The sequence below is a fragment of the Erpetoichthys calabaricus genome, chromosome 6 (genome assembly GCF_900747795.2).
Source record: "Erpetoichthys calabaricus chromosome 6, fErpCal1.3, whole genome shotgun sequence".
NCBI lineage: Eukaryota > Metazoa > Chordata > Cladistia > Polypteriformes > Polypteridae > Erpetoichthys > Erpetoichthys calabaricus.
The window spans coordinates 73,748,882-73,771,090 of record NC_041399.2 but is presented as its reverse complement, the minus strand read 5'-3'; the positions used below and the strand labels follow the sequence as shown (position 1 = coordinate 73,771,090).

Here is a 22,209-nt window from a genome sequence, read left to right as displayed (position 1 = left end):
AAAGTCCTTCTCACAGTGTCCATGGCTGTTGAAGTGGGCCGCCACAGGAACATCTGTGTTGCCATGTTTAATGTGGAACCTGTGTAAGTTCATTCTCTGGCGGAGTGTTTGTCCAGTTTCTCCCACATAGAGTGCAGTGTCAGGACATTTCATGCAGAAAATTAGGTAGACTACATTAGATGATCTGCAGGAAAATGATCCCTTGATGTGATGTTCGAGTCGGCAGTGTGGTATAACTATACGGTCTGTATCATAGATGTGGGCACATGTTTTGCATCTTTTCTGTAGGCATGGAGATGTGCCATTTTCTGTTGGTTCACTTAGGGAGCCTCGGACAATTAATTGTTGAAGGTTTGGTGGTTGTCTGTATGCCAGGAGGGGAGGTTCAGGAAATACATTTTTCAGTGTTTGGTCATTGTTTAGTATTGGCTGAAGTTCTTTTATAATTTTTCGAAGTGTTTCAAGATGTGGGTTGTAGGTGACAACAAGGGGGATGCGATCCTTGTTGTCTTTGTTTTTATATTCCAGAAGGTTGTCTCTGGGTATGGCAGTAGCTCTTCTTATTTGAGTGTCTGTTGTTTTCGGGGTGTAACCTTGTTTGATGAAATCTTGTCTGAGCTCCTGCAGTTGTTGATCCCGGTCTGTTGGGTCTGAGCAAATACGATTGTACCGTATTGCTTGGCTGAAAATAATGGAGCGCCTTATATGCTTGGGGTGGAAGCTATCATTTTTCAGGTAGGTCCGTCTGTCTGTCGGTTTGTGAAAAATAGAAGTTACAAGGGTGTTGTCTTTCAGTTGAACGGTGGTGTCAAGAAAGCTGACTTCTGTTTTTGAGTAATTCAGCTTCAGCTTTATGTTGGGGTGAAAACAATTATATTCATTATGAAAATGGAGGAGGTCCTTTTCACTGGCAGTCCAGATTATGAAGATGTCATCTATGTAACGGAGATACAACATTGGTTTTACGATGCACATTGACATGAAATCTTCCTCCAATTTTGCCATAAAAAGATTTGCATAGTGAGGTGCAAACCGACATCCCATTGCAGTCCCCATTTGTTGTAAGTAGCAATCCTGTCCAAAAGAGAATAGATTATGTGTCAGAGTGAATTTTATCATTTCTATTACTGACTTTGTGGGTAAATCATGTTGTTTGAGGTACATTTCACATGCCAATATGCCATCATCATGGAGGATGTTAGTGTAAAGTGCCTCAACATCCATTGTGGCCAGTAAGGTTCCCTCAGGTAAGGGGCCTAAAGCAGACAGTTTTTTTAAGAAGTCAGTGGTGTCCTGGATGTAGCTGGTTGTGTTACGGGTGAGGGGTTTAAGGATCTGCTCCACCCAACCTGAAACATTTTCTGTAAGGGAGCCAATTCCTGAGATTATAGGTCTTCCTGGGTTCCCTTCTTTGTGGATTTTAGGAAGCATGTAGAAGTAACCCATTTTGGGGTTCTCAGGAATTAAACTGTTTACATGATCCCTGATGTCAAGAGGAAAGCTACTTACTATTTTTTTTAGTTCCTTTTTGTAGAGATCTGTTGGGTCTTCTTGCAGTTTGTGATAATGCATAGTATTGGACAATTGTCTTTGTGCCTCCTGTATGTAATCTGACGTGTTCATGATGACTAAAGCACCCCCTTTGTCTGCTGGTTTGATAATGATTTCTGTATTTTCCCTTAGTGAATGTATGGCTCTCCGCTCATCCCTAGTAATGTTTTCTATCCGATTTTGTTGCCTGTTTAAGATTCCTGTTTTCACTCTCTGTCGGAAGCAGTCTATATAATTATCCAGGGTAGAGTTTCTGCCAGCTTCTGGTGTCCATGTGGATTTATTGGTGGGGTTGTTGTAACTGCTTGTTGTTGGTTCCTGTGTGTTACTGTTTTCTTTCTTGTGGAAAAATTCTTTTAGTCTGAGTTTTCTGAAGAATTCTTCCATATCACTGCAGAGTCTGATGTTGTCAATGGGCTTTGCAGGACAATATGAGAGTCCCTTTGTAAGTACCGACATCTCTGCTTCATTTGGTGTGTATGAGGAGAGATTAACAATGCAGGTCTGTTGCTCTTTGTTTTTTGCTATTAAGTGTCCAGCTTTCTCTCGTAGTCTATGCAGCTTTTTCTTTTTGTTAACAATAAGGAGTTTCTGGAGTCTTTTGTAATAGCAATGGAGCTCCTTTACCATCTCCTGCCTGTCATTTCCAAGGAGCAGGATGAGGTCTTGGATCTCTCTTTGCGTGTTCTTCTTGATGTTGTAGAAAATTTGGATTAAGTGGTTTCTTATCCTTGCAGATGTCCTAAAACAAAGTTGCTCTGCAAACCGAGTATTATAAGTGTGAATGGTTGGATTCCTTATCATGATGCCTTTCGGGATAAGATTTTCCTTTTTGCATTTAGTTAAGAAGAAGATGTCGCTGTCCATGTGTGCCAGTTTCTTCCACCGGGTCTTCAGTTCCATGTAGTAGCGGTACATTTCGGTGTCTTGTATATCTGTAGTACTAGGGTGTTGTACCGTGTTAGCCATTATGAATGTAGAGAAAAGCCAAGCAAAACATGTGCCCACATCTATGATACAGACCGTATAGTTATACCACACTGCCGACTCGAACATCACATCAAGGGATCATTTTCCTGCAGATCATCTAATGTAGTCTACCTAATTTTCTGCATGAAATGTCCTGACACTGCACTCTATGTGGGAGAAACTGGACAAACACTCCGCCAGAGAATGAACTTACACAGGTTCCACATTAAACATGGCAACACAGATGTTCCTGTGGTGGCCCACTTCAACAGCCATGGACACTGTGAGAAGGACTTTAAGGTCACAGTGCTTATGGGCAATTTCAAAACACAGCAAGAGAGAAAAGAATGGGAAGTTAAACTCATGCTAAAATGTAATACTTTACAACATGGATTGAATAAAGACAAGAGTTTTATGGCCAGATATGAGGATTGTTTACATCTCTCAGAATGACAGACAACCTGTCTACAGACCCACATTGTTTTGAAAAACTCATTACAAACTTCAAAAGACCTTGTTGGACAGTTATCTTATCCAGAGATCTTGACAATACATTGTTCTTTTCTCTCTTGCTAAATTAACCCTAGCCTGAATGAATCTATTAATTTTTTACATACAAAATCTCTCATTTAAAGATTTACCAATGTTGTTTCTTGTCCTAGAGTGTGTATATAAACATAGGAAACTTCAGTTTCTGTATTACATCTTGCCTGAAGAAGGGGCCTGAGTTGCCTCGAAAGCTTGCATATTGTAATCTTTCTAGTTAGCCAATAAAAGGTGTCATTTTGCTTGGCTTTTCTCTACATTCAATCCATGTTGTAAAGTATTAAATTTTAGCATGAGTTTAACTTCCCATTCTTTTCTCTCTTGCTGTGTTTTGAAGTTGCCCATAAGCACTGTGACCTTAAAGTCCTTCTCACAGTGTCCATGGCTGTTGAAGTGGGCCGCCACAGGAACATCTGTGTTGCCATGTTTAATGTGGAACCTGTGTAAGTTCATTCTCTGGCGGAGTGTTTGTCCAGTTTCTCCCACATAGAGTGCAGTGTCAGGACATTTCATGCAGAAAATTAGGTAGACTACATTAGATGATCTGCAGGAAAATGATCCCTTGATGTGATGTTCGAGTCGGCAGTGTGGTATAACTATACGGTCTGTATCATAGATGTGGGCACATGTTTTGCATCTTTTCTGTAGGCATGGAGATGTGCCATTTTCTGTTGGTTCACTTAGGGAGCCTCGGACAATTAATTGTTGAAGGTTTGGTGGTTGTCTGTATGCCAGGAGGGGAGGTTCAGGAAATACATTTTTCAGTGTTTGGTCATTGTTTAGTATTGGCTGAAGTTCTTTTATAATTTTTCGAAGTGTTTCAAGATGTGGGTTGTAGGTGACAACAAGGGGGATGCGATCCTTGTTGTCTTTGTTTTTATATTCCAGAAACTGTCAGTTTCAACCTCTGAGAGAGCTTTTTGTAGCCTTCCCCTAAACCATGATACTGAACAATCTTTGTTTTCAGATCTTTTGAGAGTTTGATTTGAGGATCCCATGCTGTCACTCTTCAGAGGAGAGTCAAAGGGAAGCACAACTTGCAATTGACCACCTTAAATACCTTTTGTCATGATTGGACACACCTGTCTATGAAGTTTAAGGCTTAGCGAGCTAATCCAACCAATTTGGTGTTGCAAGTAATCAGTATTGAGCAGTTACATGCATTCAAAACAGCAAAATTACAAGAGTACCCAGATTTTTGCATAGATATAATAAAATATTTACAAAAATGTGAGGGGTTTACTCACTTTTGTGAGATACTGTATATGTGTATATGTATTAGGGCTGCAACTAATGATTATTTTGGTAGTCGACTAATTGTTCGATTTTTTTTTTTCGATTAGTTGCAATTATTTCATGCCTGCAACCTATGGTTGCACATCCTGTTCTGGGCTCCAGTGCATGTCTTACCTCATCTGCTCACGTCTGTCCACCTGTGAACGTCACCCTGATGTCTCTGCATTAACACGGTTAAAATTAATAATTATCAAATTAAAATAACAACCAGTGAAACAAATGAATTTGAAAATAATCAGATGTTTTTATATTAGTGTGACCATGACAATAAAAAAGAAATACAGTAAACAATACAAACTAAAGTACACATAGTTTTTAAACAAAAAAGTGCATTTAACTTAACCAAAAATGGCCACTGGTGTGACTTAAAGTCCAAAAGTTTAAATAAAGCTTCAATTCAAATAAAATAAAACAATAATGTACAGTTTATAAAAGATTCAGTTCATATATTCCTGATTGCAGTGCAGGAATGTAAGCATTTCGACATGCTCTGATGTGAGGCTGGCGCTCTTCTTTGAGACAATGTTCCCAGCTGCTGAGAAGAGACGCTCAGAGGGAGTAGAGGTAGCAGGAATACACAAGAATGGTTTTGCCAATAAGGCAAGAGTGGGATATTTTGCCTGATTCACCTTCCACCAAGACAGAGGATTTTCTGTCTTCGAGATGGGCTGCTCTCCAAAGAACATCAACACCTGGCATGGGATAACAGATAAAAATTAGCCAGTTCTGAATACTGAACCTCCCTTCTGGTTTCAGCAATTTCAACTTTCGAAAACATGGGTCTAGTGCAGTTGCAGTGATCAGTTTGTTTGGATCATCATCTTTTAAGGTGACCTCTCTTGACCAACGTGCAGTGATCTCCACTTAAGCAGCTGCCTGGAAGGCCTGCACAGCAGCTGTATCATAAGCAGTGTGGGTGGATTTCAGAAGCCCTTTGACCAGTGGAGGCAGAGCAGAGACAGTCACATAGCTTTCCCCACTCAAGTAGACTGTAGCACATTCAAAGTCTTGGAGAGCTTTAGCCAGCTCTTCTAAAATGATCCACTGAGCTGCTTTGAGGTCTAGGTGTTGTTTCCCTCATTGTGTTACTGTTGGGTCAGACAGAGTTGCGAGTTATCATATAATACGTGCTGTTCCACCTGGTAGAGACATCTTGGACAAGTTTGTCTCCTGGGTCCCCATCTGTTTCTGCTTGGTCTTTAGCTTGCTTGAAGCCAGTTCACTTTATTTAAAGTGCTCTACAAGACACCTTGTTGCTCCAAGTGCTTTACTGATCTGAGGGTGTTTCAGTGCATTATTGATCACCAACTACAAAGTGTGGCCTGCACAGCGGATGGACATCCACCAATGTTTTTCTTGCAAGATGTTAGTACCCAGGACGACATTGGAGCCATTTTTATGATTAACTGCCACAATTTTGCTTGGAGGGATCTCAAAGTTTTCCACAGCCTGCTCAATTGTCTGAGTGTGTCATTCTTCTAATGGCATGGTTATGAGGCTGAAGCTAATTAGCTTCCAATCATCACTTATAAAGTGGCAAGTGATACCAAGATAAGCCTCTGTGGCAAATCTGGTCCAGGCATCAGCTGTCAGGGCAGTCTTGTTCTTGGCTGATTTAAGAATAGTTTTCATCTGAGTAACAGCAGATTCGTACTTTCCCTTAATGAGCTTTGTAAAATGAGTTCTGGAGGGTAAGGTGTAGCCTGGATGAAATGTGTTGATCATCTGCTTGAAGCCCTGATCTTCAACCATAGATATAGGTCACATGTCATTGACAATCATGTCCAGGACGCTTTTTGTAAACACTTCAGCCATTTGAGCAGTGTAAGAGCCTCTCTTCAGGATAAACTTGTCTACACGCCTTTGCTTTGTACCACTGAAACATAAAGAGCAACAGAGAAAGATTTTTTAATCATCACACTCTAAAGGAAAAGTGTTGTGGTTTATCACATCATGTACTGTATTATGCCAAAATAAAAAAATAACGGACTAAAATATGTAACAAGGTAATTACTGATATGCTCCAAAACACAAGTTACCTAACATTAGTTGGAGATGGTTTACTATTCATATGAACTCAAATATTATATGAAAAAAGAAGAAAAAAAACTAGGACAGCTCAGCTACTCCTATTCACTCGTTTACTATAGCTTCAAACACGTTAGCAAACATAACTGAAATTATATTCACTAAACCCTTAAACCTCCAGAACCGGCTATAGTCTGTTCCCAGTGCAATTTGCCAGCACAGCAGAGCCTAGTATATTCGGAAAAGTACATTTGTTGAACACTGCAACCAGCTAGAGTCAGTTTCCAGTGCAATTTTGAAGCACGCCGAAGCCGGATATATGCAGCGACATACATTCGGCGACGTATATTCACTGAACTCCACAACCGGCTAAAGTTGTTTTTCAGTGCGATTGAAAAACTGGAGCCAAGTATATTCGGCGATGTATATTCAGTGAATGCTGCATTGGCTATAGTCATGTCTCAGTGCAATTTGCCAGCATGCAGGGGGTGTATATTCGGCGACATACATTCATTGAACCCTGCAACCGGCTATATTTGCTTTACAGAGCAATTTGCCAGTACGCCGGAGCTGATCAGTCAGTGCCATTTATTCGTTGAGCAGCCAGCTCACGACCACTGCCGGCCCCGGCAAAACTGTAGCACCATTGTCTTTGGGATTCCGCCGCTGCACTAGACGAGCCTGCAAGGATCAGCGTTTACCTCTGTGTGTTTGTGTGCAGCCAGTTCAAGCGCAGTTGGCTCAGTGATTTACTGAATTTCATCAGTGGCATCAGTTGCACCTTGAACATATAATATAATAGATTGTTAAAGTAGTTTTTTTGATAGTTTTTACAGTTCATTTGCAGTGTGTAAAATGATCAATGTTGCAGTAATTGTGATGCTCTTTGCATGAAAAAAAATGTGTTCCATTAAAATTTCACGTTTACTTAAAAAGTGCAGCTAAAAAAGTATTTGGCGTCCAGGGGTACATTAACCCTCAAGTATGTGGCGGTTTAAGGGTTAACTATCATTGTCGAAACCTTGATATACACATTATAGTACAAACATCAGCGTTAACACGTGACACTAACTTTACTCGCTAAAACTTGCCTCTCACAAGACGGCGGCATCACAGCTCCAGAATGCTTGCGTTTCAGATGCTCATGCATCGCGGTGGTGGTGCCGTGAAAAGAAAGCTCCACTTTGCATAATCTGCATTCAACTTTTTTTTCTTTTTCGGTGAAGTGCTCCCACACTTTAGAAAGTTTCTGTCTCAATTTTTTTCCATCTCCTTCCCCCTCCTCTATCCGACTTGCCATTGCAACCATGTTTATTTTCCTCTACATTCTTCTTCTCCTCCTGTTCTTCTTCATTTGTAGGACTGTGTGCAGTCTTGACAAACAATAACAAATGATACTGCCCCCAGATGTTCATGTAGTGCATTGCAGTTGCAAAAACCAATGTGGTTCTTTATGACTGGAGCCTCTATTACAGGTTCTGTTTATGACGCGTCAGCAATTTTTTGTAGTCAATGTCGTCGATTACGTCGACTAATCGTTGCAGCTATAATATGTATTGTGGCAGATGACCAGGGATCCTGCCCCACCAGGACGCCTGGAAAAAGGACGGACCGGGAGTGGGGCACTATCTTTCCCTGGGTGCAAGATGGCAGCCCCCCTAGATTCCATCAGGGCCACGGAAATTGGCCAGGACGGTCCAATAGCCCTGGAGGACAGCACTTCCGCCACACCAGGAAGTGCTGCCAGAAGACCATCACCGAGCACATCCAGGACAGGATAAAAGGGGGCCGCCTCACTCCATTCGAAGAGCCAGAGTCGAGCGGAAGAAGATGGAGCTTACGAGAGAGGTGTGGAGGCGGCCTGAAGAAAAAGAAAAGACTAAGTAGAGTGTGGTATTTTTGTGCATTGTGTTGGTGTTGTGTGGTGTGTAAATAAACGGTTTGTGTGTTTTGTACATTTGGAGTCTGTGTCTGTGCCGAGGCTGATCTTTCACAGTACAGTATATGTATGTGTATATATATGTGTGTGTCTGTGTGTGTGTGTGTGTGTATATATATATATATATATATATATATATATATATATATATATATATATATATACATATAGTGGGTACGGAAAGTATTCAGACCCCCTTCAATTTTTCACTCTGTTATATTGCAGCCATTTGCTAAAATCATTTAAATTATTTTTTTTCCTCATTAATGTACACACAGCACCCCATATTGACAGACAAAAAAAAAAGAATATTTGAAATTGTTGCAGATTTATTAAAAAAGAAAAACTGAAATATCACATGGTCCTAAGTATTCAGACCCTTTGCTCAGTATTTAGTAGAAGCACCCTTTTGAGCTAATACAGCCATGAGTCTTCTTGGGAAAGATGCAACAAGTTTTTCACACCTGGATTTGGGGATCCTCTGCCATTCCTCCTTGCAGATATTCTCCAGTTCTGTCAGGTTGGATGGTAAACGTTGGTGGACAGCCATTTTTAGGTCTCTCCAGAGATGCTCAATTGGGTTTAAGTCAGGGCTCTGGCTGGGCCATTCAAGAACAGTCACAGAGTTGTTGTGAAGCCACTCCTTCGTTATTTTAGCTGTGTGCTTAGGGTCATCGTCTTGTTGGAAGGTAAACCTTCGGCCCAGTCTGAGGTCCTTAGCACTCTGGAGAAGGTTTTTGTCCAGGATATCCCTGTACTTGGCCGCATTCATCTTTCCCTCGATTGCAACCAGTCGTCCTGTCCCTGCAGCTGAAAAACACCCCCACAGCATGGTGCTGCCACCGCCATGCTTCACTGTGGGGACTGTATTGGACAAGTGATGAGCAGTGCCTGGTTGTCTCCACACATACCACTTAGAATTAAGGCCAAAAAGTTCTATCTTGGTCTCATCAGACCAGAGAATCTTATTTCTCACCATCTCAGAGTCCTTCAGGTGTCTTTTAGCAAACTCCATGCAGGCTGTCATGTGTCTTGCACTGAGGAGAGGCTTCCGACAGGCCACTCTGCCATAAAGCCCTGACTGGTGGAGGGCTGCAGTGATGGTTGACTTTCTACAACTTTCTCCCATCTCCTGACTGCATCTCTGGAGCTCAGCCAAAGTGATCTTTGGGTTCTTCTTTACCTCTCTCACCAAGGCTGTTCTCCCCCGGTAGCTCAGCTTGGCCGGACGGCCAGCTCTAGGAAGGGTTCTGGTCGTCCCAAACGTCTTCCATTTAAGGATTATGGAGGCCACTGTGCTCTTGGGAACCTTAAGTGCAGCAGAAATTTTTTTGTAACCTTGGCCAGATCTGTGCCTTGCCACAATTCTGTCTCTGAGCTCTTCAGGCAGTTCCTTTGACCTCATGATTCTCATTTGCTCTGACATGCATTGTGAGCTGTAAGGTCTTATATAGACAGGTGTGTGGCTTTCCTAATCAAGTCCAATCAGTATAATCAAACACAGCTGGACTCAAATGAAGGTGATCTCAAGGATGATCAGAAGAAATGGAAAGCACCTGAGTTAAATATATGAGTGTCACAGCAAAGGGTCTGAATACTTAGGACCATGTGATATTTCAGTTTTTCTTTTTTAATAAATCTGCAACAATTTCAAAAATTCTTTTTTTGTCTGTCAATATGGGGTGCTGTGTGTACATTAATGAGGAAAAAAATTAATTTAAATGATTTTAGCAAATGGCTGTAATATAACAAAGAGTGAAAAATTGAAGGGGGTCTGAATACTTTCCGTACCCACTGTATGTGTATATGTAATTATATATAAAATGTATGTATGTGTATATACAGTGATCCCTCGCTATATCGCGCTTCGTCTTTCGCGGCTTCACTCCATCGCAGATTTTAAATGTAAGCATATGTGAATATATATCGCGGATTTTTCACTGCTTCGCGGATGTCTGCGGTCTACAGTACGTGTGCTTCCTCAGTTGATTTGCCCATTTGAATTCAAACAAGGGACGCATTTGAATTCAAACAAGGGACGCTATTGGCGGATGGCTGAGAAGCTACCCAATCAGAGCACGCAGTTAAGTTCCTGTGTGCTGCTGATTGGCTCAGCAACGGAGTGCTGCATTAACCAGGAAGTCTCATCTCACTCATTCAGCATTAATGCACGTTACTGCTAATGCTTCAGGATTGCAGAAAAGGTAAAAGTTTTAGATATGTTGAAGGAAGGAAACAGCTACACCGCTGTAGGACACAATTACACCATCAATGAGTCCACGATTCTTTTTATTTAAAAAGGAGGAAAAGCATATAAGATCTACGGCCGCAGTGTCCTTTAATCAGGGCGCAAAACGAGTTGCAAGGGGACGTGATAAGGCAGTAGTCTGGATGAAATCTGCTTTAGGGATTTGGATTGAAGAGTGCTGGAAGAAGAACAATGGCGGTGCTAAACAGTCGCCTGAAGAGGCTCCTTTAGAAGAGCTGTAACGCTATCCTTTGTTGTGCAGTAAAATTAAACTCATCGTTATCGGACAAGTCGTCGTGTCATTGTTGGTGAGTAACCATAATTAATTATTTACGTACAGTACTTATTACATGTACATAGTTTAGTGTCGCTGTACACACATTTTACTGTATACAATTTTTCTTGCATTGTACGTATTTATTGCTGGTGGCCTGTCTGTTGTAATGGCTGTAACGTATGATATCGGAGACGCTCGATATCTTTAAAATAATATTTAGGTTTTACTGTATGTAAACTGTGTTTACATACATAATTTCAACGAATCTTACCTAATATCTAAGAGAATACAAAGGGTTTATGCTGTATAACTGTGCGTGAAATGTTTATAATAGTGTGGGAGAGTTTGTAAGGGCTTAAAATATATAAAAATAACCATATAAACATATGGTTTGTACTTCGCGGATTTTCTTATTTCGCGGGTGGCTCTGGAACGCAACCCCCGCAATGGAGGAGGGATTACTGTATGTATGTATGTGTGTATGTATGTATATATATATATATATATATATATATATATATATATATATATATATATATACATACAGTATAATGATAAAGAAAACAGTATGGACAATTCTAGTAACATGTGATCAGTTTTAACCCTACAAAAACCTGATTGGAGCATCCCTACCTATAACAATCTCAACACTACCAGAGGACCCAAGAATAGAGCTGCAGATTGAGAGGAGTCAGTTGAGGGGGTTTGGAAGGATGAATCTTGTGCACCTCTCACAGGTATGCCAGGTATGGCCTTCTGGGAGAAGACCCAGACGCTAACCTGGGACTTAATGAAGGCATTGTATTTCTTGGCTGTCTGGGGAGGTGCTGGAGACAGTTGTTGGGGTATAGGGCAGCTTGTTCAGATCAGTAGGTTGTATACATGACCCTTATTAGACAAAAGCAAATGGAAAGTGAGTGTACTGTGCTTATTTCATTCTCCTTATTCTATTTGCTCTTTTATCTATGTTTTGCATTTAAGAATAGAGTGCATTGTATGCATGTCCTCATATATTGCAGCTGACATTTCACCCAATTACAGCTGATCCAGATTATGTGTAGATTGTAGTTTTTACCCAGACCTGTTATGTAATTGGCTATGTGTGTTTAGATTGTCCTTGGTTCTTTTTTCCTGGCTTGTTGGCCTCTTTCATTTCCACTTACCTAACTTTAGCATTACTTTTTTCTGCATGTATTACACTAAGTAAACCATTTGTTTGCCTTTTTTATTTATTTATTATGTCTGTCAAAATCTCCCAGTAGTGTATGTTTTATATCTGTTATTTGGGAATTTATTAGAAATATTACAATAAGATATTGTAGTCTTGAGTGCTAACAAAAAGCACCTTCTACTGTAAATAGTTCATGCTTATAAATGTGCTGAATTAAATAATGTCAGATTGGTTGAAGTGGTATAATAAACACTTATTTAAAATACACTGTTTCAATTTGTTACTTATATACAGCACAATGAAATATATAATTGGATGTTTCCTACAGATGAGAGTCATTAGTATAGTACCAACAGCAGAGAATTTGTGCAACACCAAGCACGAAAAAAACAGATAATGCACATGTTAATTAAACAAAACACACAATAGGTATGATAGCTAGCTGTTAACCGTTAAAATAAAAAAAAAATAGCTTTTGATCTGGGAGCAAAAACATGGTCTATGTTGTAATAATAGTACAATTTAAAAAAGAAGTTGCAGGATAAACACAAAATACAATACAAAAATAATGAGCAAACCTACATTCAGTATGTGTAAAAAGTATTCATATACTATGTAATTTATACATGTTAAGGAATTTTAGTTTGTTAATTTACATGTAGCACCCTCCTAGTTGGGTATAGTAGTGTGTTTACTTGACGCTAAGTGCACGCGTGGCTTTCGCCGCCACAGGAGAGCGGGAAGGGCACTCACGCACCAAGCAGGTGGACGCCTCACCTGTCGAAGAGAAAAACACAGCCGCGCAGTCGGGGGTTTTTTTTTTAAGCGATACAGAGCTCGGTGATAAGGACTTTTTGGAGGACCGTCACAGAGGCACAGCTGGCACGAAATACGTCTGACATGATTTATCCCAGAAGGAGAAAATGAAAATAAGCAGTGTCAGAAATATCATCCTCAGGGTGACCCTCAACCAGAGAGGTTTAACCGGACTCTGCTTGACATGTTGGGCACTCTGGACCCAAAACAAAAATGTAGATGGAGTCGTCATATTGGGCATCTTGTACATGTCTATAACTGCAGCCACAATGAAGCAACTGGATACTCCCCTTATTTTTTGATGTTTGGGAGGGAAGCCCGACTGCCTGTTGATTTGAGTTTTAGTGTTTCAAGTGACAGTTCGTCAGTAAAATCATATCAGAAGTATGTCAGGAATATGAAAAATGAACTGAGGGTAGCATATGAATTGGCCGAAGCTGCTGCTGGGAAAAAGAATGATGGAAATAAAAAGAGACATGACCAAAGAATCCACTACTCTCATCTTGCTCTCGGTGATAGAGTACTGATTCGAAATCTTGGATTGCAAGGGAAGCACAAATTGCCTGATCGATGGAGTTCCAAGCCATATATTGTTGAAAGCCAAATGCCCAATTTACCTGTTTTCCGAGTGAAGCCAGAAGATGGTGAGGGACCTGTAAGAATTTTTCACCGAAATCATCTGCTTCCAGTGGAACAGAATCTGAGATTACTGCTTGAGGTTGACAGTAATGCTTACTCCCAGAAAAGAACTTTGAGAGAGAACAAGGGCAGAGAGAGAACCCAATGTTTGAACCAGGAGATGAGTGATGTGCAAAAAGTCCAAGATAAAGAAGTTGTCGATTTGCCAGGTTCTGGAAAAGATTCGGACAGTGAAGATGATATGGAGTGGTTCTCGTTTTTTTCACACCTAATAGATCCAACAACTCGTGACTCTGACTCTCAAAATCTCTTCCCTGATCTGTCAGCGTCACAGCAGGAAGACCCTTGGTTGGGTGAGCTGTGGAACGCATTTAGAAAGGGAGATATTCACTATGGTCTACCCAAGCGTGGCTACATACAAATACCATCTTTGTATTAAGATGCTGATTTGTTTTATGCTTGTCTCTTGAGCAAAATCATGGAGCCGTCTGGAATGTTAAAAAAAAAATAATAAAAATCTTTGTTCTCTTGTTTATAGGGTTCTTACTGCATTGTGTACAAAATACAGCGAAAATCTTCATTCCATGTGCTTATCAGCCTGCCTAGGAGTCAGCTTTCTGTCCTTTATTACCACCCAAATGTTTCTTTACTGGTTTGTAAAGATCGCTGGATGTCACAGTCATTATGAAAGTGAAATTACTTCCCAGTGAAATCTTCAATTGTGCGTCAAGTCAGGGTTTTTTTTCTAGTATCTTTTGAAGTAGGAATTATGTTGTTAGTAAATCAGTGCCATCTACTGGTTGATAAGGTTATGACAAATATATTGAAGTTTTTAAACTATTGAAATGTACATTGTTGCCTTTCATTTCACAGAATTTTGGTTAGACAAAAGGTTAATAATAATATTTATTTACATTTAAATGACCTGTTGTTATGGAAGTTTGTAGTATAGTAATTCAGTTGCTTATAGCATACTGTTATGTACTGAATAAATATTATTTGCTACATATGCGTTTTAATTAGAAATCCATCTCGCCTATATTAAATCTCTTAATCCACTTCAGCATCGCAAGTAAAAAGGTGTACAAGTCCCTTTTTAAAATTCAATTCAATTAAAAAAAATTAATTTAGCTAGTAAATGATCTGAAAAAATATTTGAACAAATATTAATTATGAAATTGAAGGTAATTGAAACCAACAGACATTTTGTCTTTTCTTGGTTGTTTTATGATATAAGTTGTTTTAAAGTCTCACTTGAGCATGATGCAAAAGTGTTTTTTCCTTTATATCTCCATTATCTCTCTGAATAAATTGAAGAGCAAGGCAAAAACCAACACTAGACAGGATACCAGTTTATTGCAAGACACACTGCTTCATTTTGTGTCAGCAATTAGCCTTTTTATGTAATATATATATACACACACACACATGACTTAATAAAAATGAAAGTGCGATTAAATAAAACTCTAATTATTATGAAAGATGTGACAATAACTGTTAGTCAGGAACAGGGAGGCCCTGCATTACACAAGCCTCAAGAATGTTCAAGAATATAGTTTGACACTGTCATAGAGGGGATAATAAATAGAAGGAGTATTGGGTTGTCCGAGGTGAATCCTGGAGAAAAAAAAAAGAGAGAGTGACAGCGAGAAAGGGCAATCGGAGGTACTGGCAACATTACCTTCAGAAGGTGAAACTAGCCCTGTCTTGTCCTGTTGTTTTATGAGGTGTTTCTGGTGTGTGGCAACAGCTGGAAAGTGCAACTGGGATGTTAGGCTTTAAAGTTCAGTTTCAGTAAGTTCAGTTATTTCTATTTATTTTGTCTGCAACCCTTACTGTCACATCTGTTACTGCCTCATTGTTTTTGCCAGTTTGAATGTAAGAAAAGTAGCAGTAAAGATATTTGGAAGTCTACTGTCTAAAATAAAGAAAAAAGTAAGGTACAGGAAACAACTAATCAACAGGAAGAGGTTCAGCCCAATTGCCTTGATTGACAAGTGAAGAAACCACATTGAAAAAAGGCATTCTAAACAAATAGAACAAGCATTAAAACAGCCTTTGGAAATTTCCCATTCGGAAAAGCCCCATTGTCAGCTAAAAGCCATATTTAAAAAAAAGAAAAGGCCATTTTAAAATAAAACCTGCAGTAATTAAAAGTAACATACAGTAGCTACATTGCAGAACCAAAATAGAATGATTACACTGTCATCACAATTAGGTGACTTTTAATTATTTGTTAATTTCACAATTTAATGATTCATATATATATATATATATATATATATATATATAATATATATATATATATACAGTGGTGTGAAAAACTATTTGCCCCCTTCCTGATTTCTTATTCTTTTGCATGTTTGTCACACAAAATGTTTCTGATCATCAAACACATTTAACCATTAGTCAAATATAACACAAGTAAACACAAAATGCAGTTTTTAAATGATGGTTTTTATTATTTAGGGAGAAAAAAAATCCAAACCTACATGGCCCTGTGTGAAAAAGTAATTGCCCCCTTGTTAAAAAATAACCTAACTGTGGTGTATCACACCTGAGTTCAATTTCCGTAGCCACCCCCAGGCCTGATTACTGCCACACCTGTTTCAATCAAGAAATCACTTAAATAGGAGCTGCCTGACACAGAGAAGTTGACCAAAAGCACCTCAAAAGCTAGACATCATGCCAAGATCCAAAGAAATTCAGGAACAAATGAGAACAGAAGTAATTGAGATCTATCAGTCTGGTAAAGGTTATAAAGCCATTTCTAAAGCTTTGGGACTCCAGCGAACCACAGTGAGAGCCATTATCCACAAATGGCAAAAACATGGAACAGTGGTGAACCTTCCCAGGAGTGGCCGGCCGACCAAAATTACCCCAAGAGCGCAGAGACGACTCATCCGAGAGGTCACAAAAGACCCCTGGACAACGTCTAAAGAACTGCAGGCCTCACTTGCCTCAATTAAGGTCAGTGTTCACGACTCCACCATAAGAAAGAGACTGGGCAAAAACGGCCTGCATGGCAGATTTCCAAGACGCAAACCACTGTTAAGCAAAAAGAACATTAGGGCTCGTCTCAATTTTGCTAAGAAACATCTCAATGATTGCCAAGACTTTTGGGAAAATACCTTGTAGACTGATGAGACAAAAGTTGAACTTTTTGGAAGGCAAATGTCCCGTTACATCTGGCGTAAAAGGAACACAGCATTTCAGAAAAAGAACATCATACCAACAGTAAAATATGGTGGTGGTAGTGTGATGGTCTGGGGTTGTTTTGCTGCTTCAGGACCTGGAAGGCTTGCTGTGATAGATGGAACCATGAATTCTACTGTCTACCAAAAAATCCTGAAGGAGAATGTCCGGCCATCTGTTCGTCAACTCAAGCTGAAGCAATCTTGGGTGCTGCAACAGGACAATGACCCAAAACACACCAGCAAATCCTCCTCTGAATGGCTGAAGAAAAACAAAATGAAGATTTTGGAGTGGCCTAGTCAAAGTCCTGACCTGAATCCAATTGAGATGCTATGGCATGACCTTAAAAAGGCGGTTCATGCTAGAAAACCCTCAAATAAAGCTGAATTACAACAATTTTGCAAAGATGAGTGGGCCAAAATTCCTCCAGAGCGCTGTAAAAGACTCATTGCAAGTTATCGCAAACGCTTGATTGCAGTTATTGCTGCTAAGGGTGGCCCAACCAGTTATTAGGTTCAGGGGGCAATTACTTTTTCACACAGGGCCATGTAGGTTTGGATTTTTTTTTTCTCCCTAAATAATAAAAACCACCATTTACAAACTGCATTTTGTGTTTACTTGTGTTATATTTGACTAATGGTTAAATGTGTTTGATGATCAGAAACATTTTGTGTGACAAACATGCAAAATAATAAGAAATCAGGAAGGGGGCAAATAGTTTTTCACACCACTGTATACTGTGTATATATATATTCACACACACATGCACACACTATATATTATATACAGTCATCCCTCACCTATCATCCCTCACGCGATAGGTGAAAATCCGCAAAGTAGCAACCTTATATTTGTTTTATTATTTATATATATTTTAAGGCTTTATAAACCCTTCCCACACACTTATAAACCTTACAGCCTTATTACGTCCACATACAACTCGTTTTGCACCCTGGTTAAAGGACACTGCTGCCGTAAATCTTATATTCTTTTCCTCCTTTTTAAATAAAAAGAATCGTGGACTCATTGATGCCGTATTGGCGTCCTACAGCGGTGTAGCTGTTCCCTTCCTTAAACATATCCAAACCTTTTACCATTTCGGCAATCGTTAGCATCTTCCATTGGCGCTTGGGCACGGCCCCTGAAGCAGTAGCAGGAGCAGATCGTTTTGGATCCATAACGAAAGGCTTGACTATGCACAAAGATAAACACAAAAGAGCACAAAAGTTAACTCTTTACACAGAGAAACACGTTGATGCTGAATGAGCGAGACAAGACTTCCTGGTTAACGCAGCGGAATCGAATTTGGCGCACCGTCACTGAGCCAATCACCACACAGGAACTTAACTGCATGCTCTGATTGGGTAGCTTCTCAGCCATCCGCCAATAGCATCCCTTGTATGAAATCAACTGGGCAAACCAACTGAGGAAGCATGTACCAGAAGTAAAAAGACCCATTGTCCACAGAAACCCGCGAAGCAGTGAAAAATCTGCGTTATATATTTAGATATGCTTACATATAAAATCCACGATAGAGTGAAGCCGCGAAAGTCGAAGCACGATATAGCAAGGATTTACTGTATACTGTTAATGCACAACTGTAGTTGTGGCCATTTCTATCATTGAATGAATGCAGATTTGTTATTGCTATAATTTCTAACTTCCTTTTTTCTTGCATGACTCGGCAAGTTAAAATGATTGCAACTCACATCACTTGGATACACCACCATGCTCTCAAACAGTACACAAATCATGTATTTTTTTATTTCTGAATTAATTCCATAATGGAATAAAAATAGTAACGACAAAAGGTTTTTTTTTTTTTTTTTGTTTGCTCCGAAAGAGCAGTAGGACTTTTAATAGGCACAATATTCACAGTCCCACACTGAAATTCAGGGTCTGCACAGTGCCCCCCTGAGTTTTTAACATGGAAATTGAAAGTGAGTTGTACTAACAGAAATGGCCATTTTAAAATTTTCAGGGAAAGTTTTACAAAAGAGCTTTTTAAATTGAATGACACAAGTTTCCAGAATTTTGCAATGGGTAATTCCATGTCAAATCATCACACTTCTGGACTTCATAGAGTTGGAAAAGAGCTTTAAAAAAGAATGGGAACCGTTTTTTGTGCAAATTGTATTTAGGGAGGTATAACCAGTCAAAGTCATAATTCCACCCCAGTAATAAGTTCAAACTTTGTTACCTTAAATCTCCCTTGATATTGATCCAAAACACATGGAATTTCAGTTCCATGGGCAATTCATAAGACCAAATCACCATGGCAAGTTTCATTAAAATCTGATGATGAGGTCCAAAAGTGTGATGATTTGACATGGAATTATCCCTATTCCTAAGGGGTAGGGTTTAGTCGTAGAAAACCTCAGTGTTTTACTCGGGATTTTGCATCATTTTGGATATTTAAGGACAATGAAGATGTACTGAAAAAATAAAAAGTGTAAGCTGTTTTTAGTTAATGTAATTTCCTGCATATTGATATTATATATTTTATAATAAGTTAAGCTTCTGAGACTAGTGTATAAAATATAGTTCTTCTGAATGCTTAACACGTGTTCTAAAAATACTGTTGTTTATAGTTTGATAAATGTTTGCATAACTCTCAAAAATTTAACTCTCTTATAATGGGCCATTTGTTCCTTTTTTCCTTAAACTTTTGTAAGGTTGTAGTCATTTAGCATCTTTCTTTCTTACATGCATCATAAAAGTGTAAATTTAACAGTGGTTTTGAAGAAAACATAGGAGTTTGTAACTAATGACAATATGGTATCCTTTAGGTTTCAGTTGTACACAGTTAAAACCTTTTTCTTTTAATAAGTTATGAGTACATCTTTTCTTCTGTCTTCCATTTATGTTTTTCAGCTGTTGTCATAGCCTTAATTTATAATTGGCTAATCTTTTTAAGATGTTTATATTGGTAAGATAATTACTTTTACTGGCCTCCATTAGAAAATAATGTACATATACTGCTTAAAATGATGACCTTTGTATAGCTGTCAGTGCTAGAAAAAATATTTTAACATGGTCCAAAGTTAACATATTTTAATTTGATTTTTTGTTCTTTGTTATTTCTGCCTCATTCTGTTATCTTTGTAATATTTGGTTTTGCCTTTAGGACAAATGGAGAGGTAGCACTGCTGGAGTTTGTGTGATCAGAGTGTTGGCACCATGACTGAGTGTTTCTTGCCACCTACCAGCAGTCCCAGTGAACACCGTCGGGCTGAGCATGCTGGAGGAATGGCTCGCACCCCCAGCTCTGAGGAAATCAGCCCAACCAAATTCCCAGGGTTGTACCGTACTGGAGAGCCTTCCCCACCACATGATGGGCTACATGAACCCCCTGATGTAGTTTCCGATGATGAGAAGGAGCACAATAAGAAAAAGGGGAAATTCAAAAAGAAAGAAAAAAGAAGTAAGTAGCTAGTAGTCTTAGAGTTTTATTTAGTAAAATAATAATAACATAAATTTTAGGTACAGAGGAGAACTGGGGACAATTCTGCTAATGCAATGATACAGTTCCTGAAAAAGTACAATAGCATGTTTGTGAAAATGGTACGGAAATAGTCACCAAGAGAGACATGTGTTGTTATTCATAGATATAGACTTCGATTATTTTTTCTTCTGCGAAAATATTTTTTTAGTTGCATTATCCTCCTAGTAGTGCTGTTATTATTGTATTACTAAATTGCAATTTTGTCCAAACACTAAGCACGAGCTTATTACTGATAGCTTATAGTTTGTGTTGTGTTGCTGGAAAGATGAGTGTGAACACAACGGCTCTTTGGTTAACGTGATAAGCAGTGATGATGCTGTCCTGATTGTATACACATGTACTGACTGAATCAGTCATTTAACCAGCTGTCATTGTGGTGGATCTCTTTTATACTTCTAGCCTTGTGATTAATTGTAGTTCTGAGCAGCATGAGGTTTGCTTCATTTTTTTCTTCCATTGTTTTTAACCTTTTACTTTTCTGTGAATCACTCAGAAGCATTTTATGAATATTGATATTTTTGGTAAGTCCCCTTGGATCTGCTAAATATTAATTTTGAACCCCTCAGTAATTATGACATTTTAATTGCACATTCAGTTGTTCAGATATTGAAATACATAAACCACAGAACCATATGTCTCTTATTATATAAAACAGACAACTACTGTAAATTTGATTATGTGGATTTGGTAAAGGATGGGTGAATGGGCTGATAGTGACATTATTCTAGCCACAGACAACATCAAGGTGTATTCGCAATGTGTCAAGGTTAATTATTTCTTTGTGCAGAGCTCCCAAAGCCCTAGTATATGCAACGGGCAGTTTGATATGCACAGAATGAAGTAAGCACATCTTTGCTTTGCTTTTGATCATGTTAGTTTGTGCATGTAAATAAGGCAAAATATTGTTCTGGATGAACATAATGTAGTCATTAAGTGCAAATATTAGCAGGTGTTTAGATACTGGTGTTCCATATATTTCCAGGCTCTCCCTTTGTGGATCACCCTGCATTTAAAAGGAAAACAATACTTTTCTCATCGGACAGAATGTTGTCCATTTCATTTCTAATGTTGATTGGAATCTTTTGAAATGTACAGAATATATTTATAGTTCAGAAGGGAATGTGATGGCCCTTGAAGTGCTGATGCAATACTGTAATTAAAATGTATTTCACTTAAAGAAGCTTTATAAAAGGATTTCTATTTTTGGCTTGTAGATTTTATTAAATCTGTGGCAGTGCCTGACATTAACAGTACAAACTCATATCAGCACTTTGAGTCTACTTAAATTGGATTCCTTTTGAGTCATATTTAACTGCTGGGTATGGAGGGTTGGTGGAGTGTATAATTTGGGATTTAAGTTATTATTTTTACCTCTATGTGTACAATCTGCTCGCCTCCTGGGTGCATTTCTCTGTTTCCGCCCTCTTCAAATTACCTCTGTTCTGCTTCAGTCCCTGGCCACCTTTACTTTAGATGTTGGGGAACTGTCATCTTCTAGAATGGATTTCATTTTTAAACTCTATCAGTGGTTCACTACTGCATAAAATAAAGACTCTTTAAGAAAACCTGCTGCAGTCTGCAAGAAGGCTGGATGTCAATAATCCTGAGAACACAGCCATAACAAGAGTAAAATGCTCAATAGATACAAGATAGTAATGTCCCTGAGTGGTCCCATTAGAGCCCTGACCTAAAATTTAACTGGCAATCTATGGAATCATAGAATGCAATACATCAGCAATTTCTGCACAGTTCAGTTTCCCTTGATGAAATGAGCAATATTTCCCAAATCTATATAAATTACATTAATTTATTTCTATTTATACAAAATTATTGCTGTAAGTAAAGATAAAAAAGTACTTGCAGCAAATGCTTAATTTGGGATGCATTTACCCAACATGTTTTTTTTTTTTTTTATTTTACAATTCATTAAATATTAGTTATCAGTGTGGATATGTGCTGGAGTGGACCTTTCACTGGACTGTCAGGGGCCTGGGGTAGGCTTTGGCCTTTGACCTTGAATTAGTTTAAG

At 38.9% G+C, this 22,209-nt stretch overlaps 1 protein-coding gene across 2 annotated transcripts in view; it reads left to right on the top strand.

Annotated features, from left to right (window-relative positions):
• Positions 1 to 22,209, top strand: part of ralbp1 (ralA binding protein 1) — a 71,446-nt gene that overhangs the window by 15,776 nt on the left and 33,461 nt on the right. For both annotated transcript variants that reach the window (XM_028803697.2, XM_051928873.1), the window contains exon 2: positions 19,803 to 20,099. In XM_028803697.2, the coding sequence (XP_028659530.1) occupies positions 19,856 to 20,099 (244 nt within the window). In that variant the 5' untranslated portion in view covers positions 19,803 to 19,855. The remainder of the gene's footprint in view (positions 1 to 19,802; positions 20,100 to 22,209) is intronic.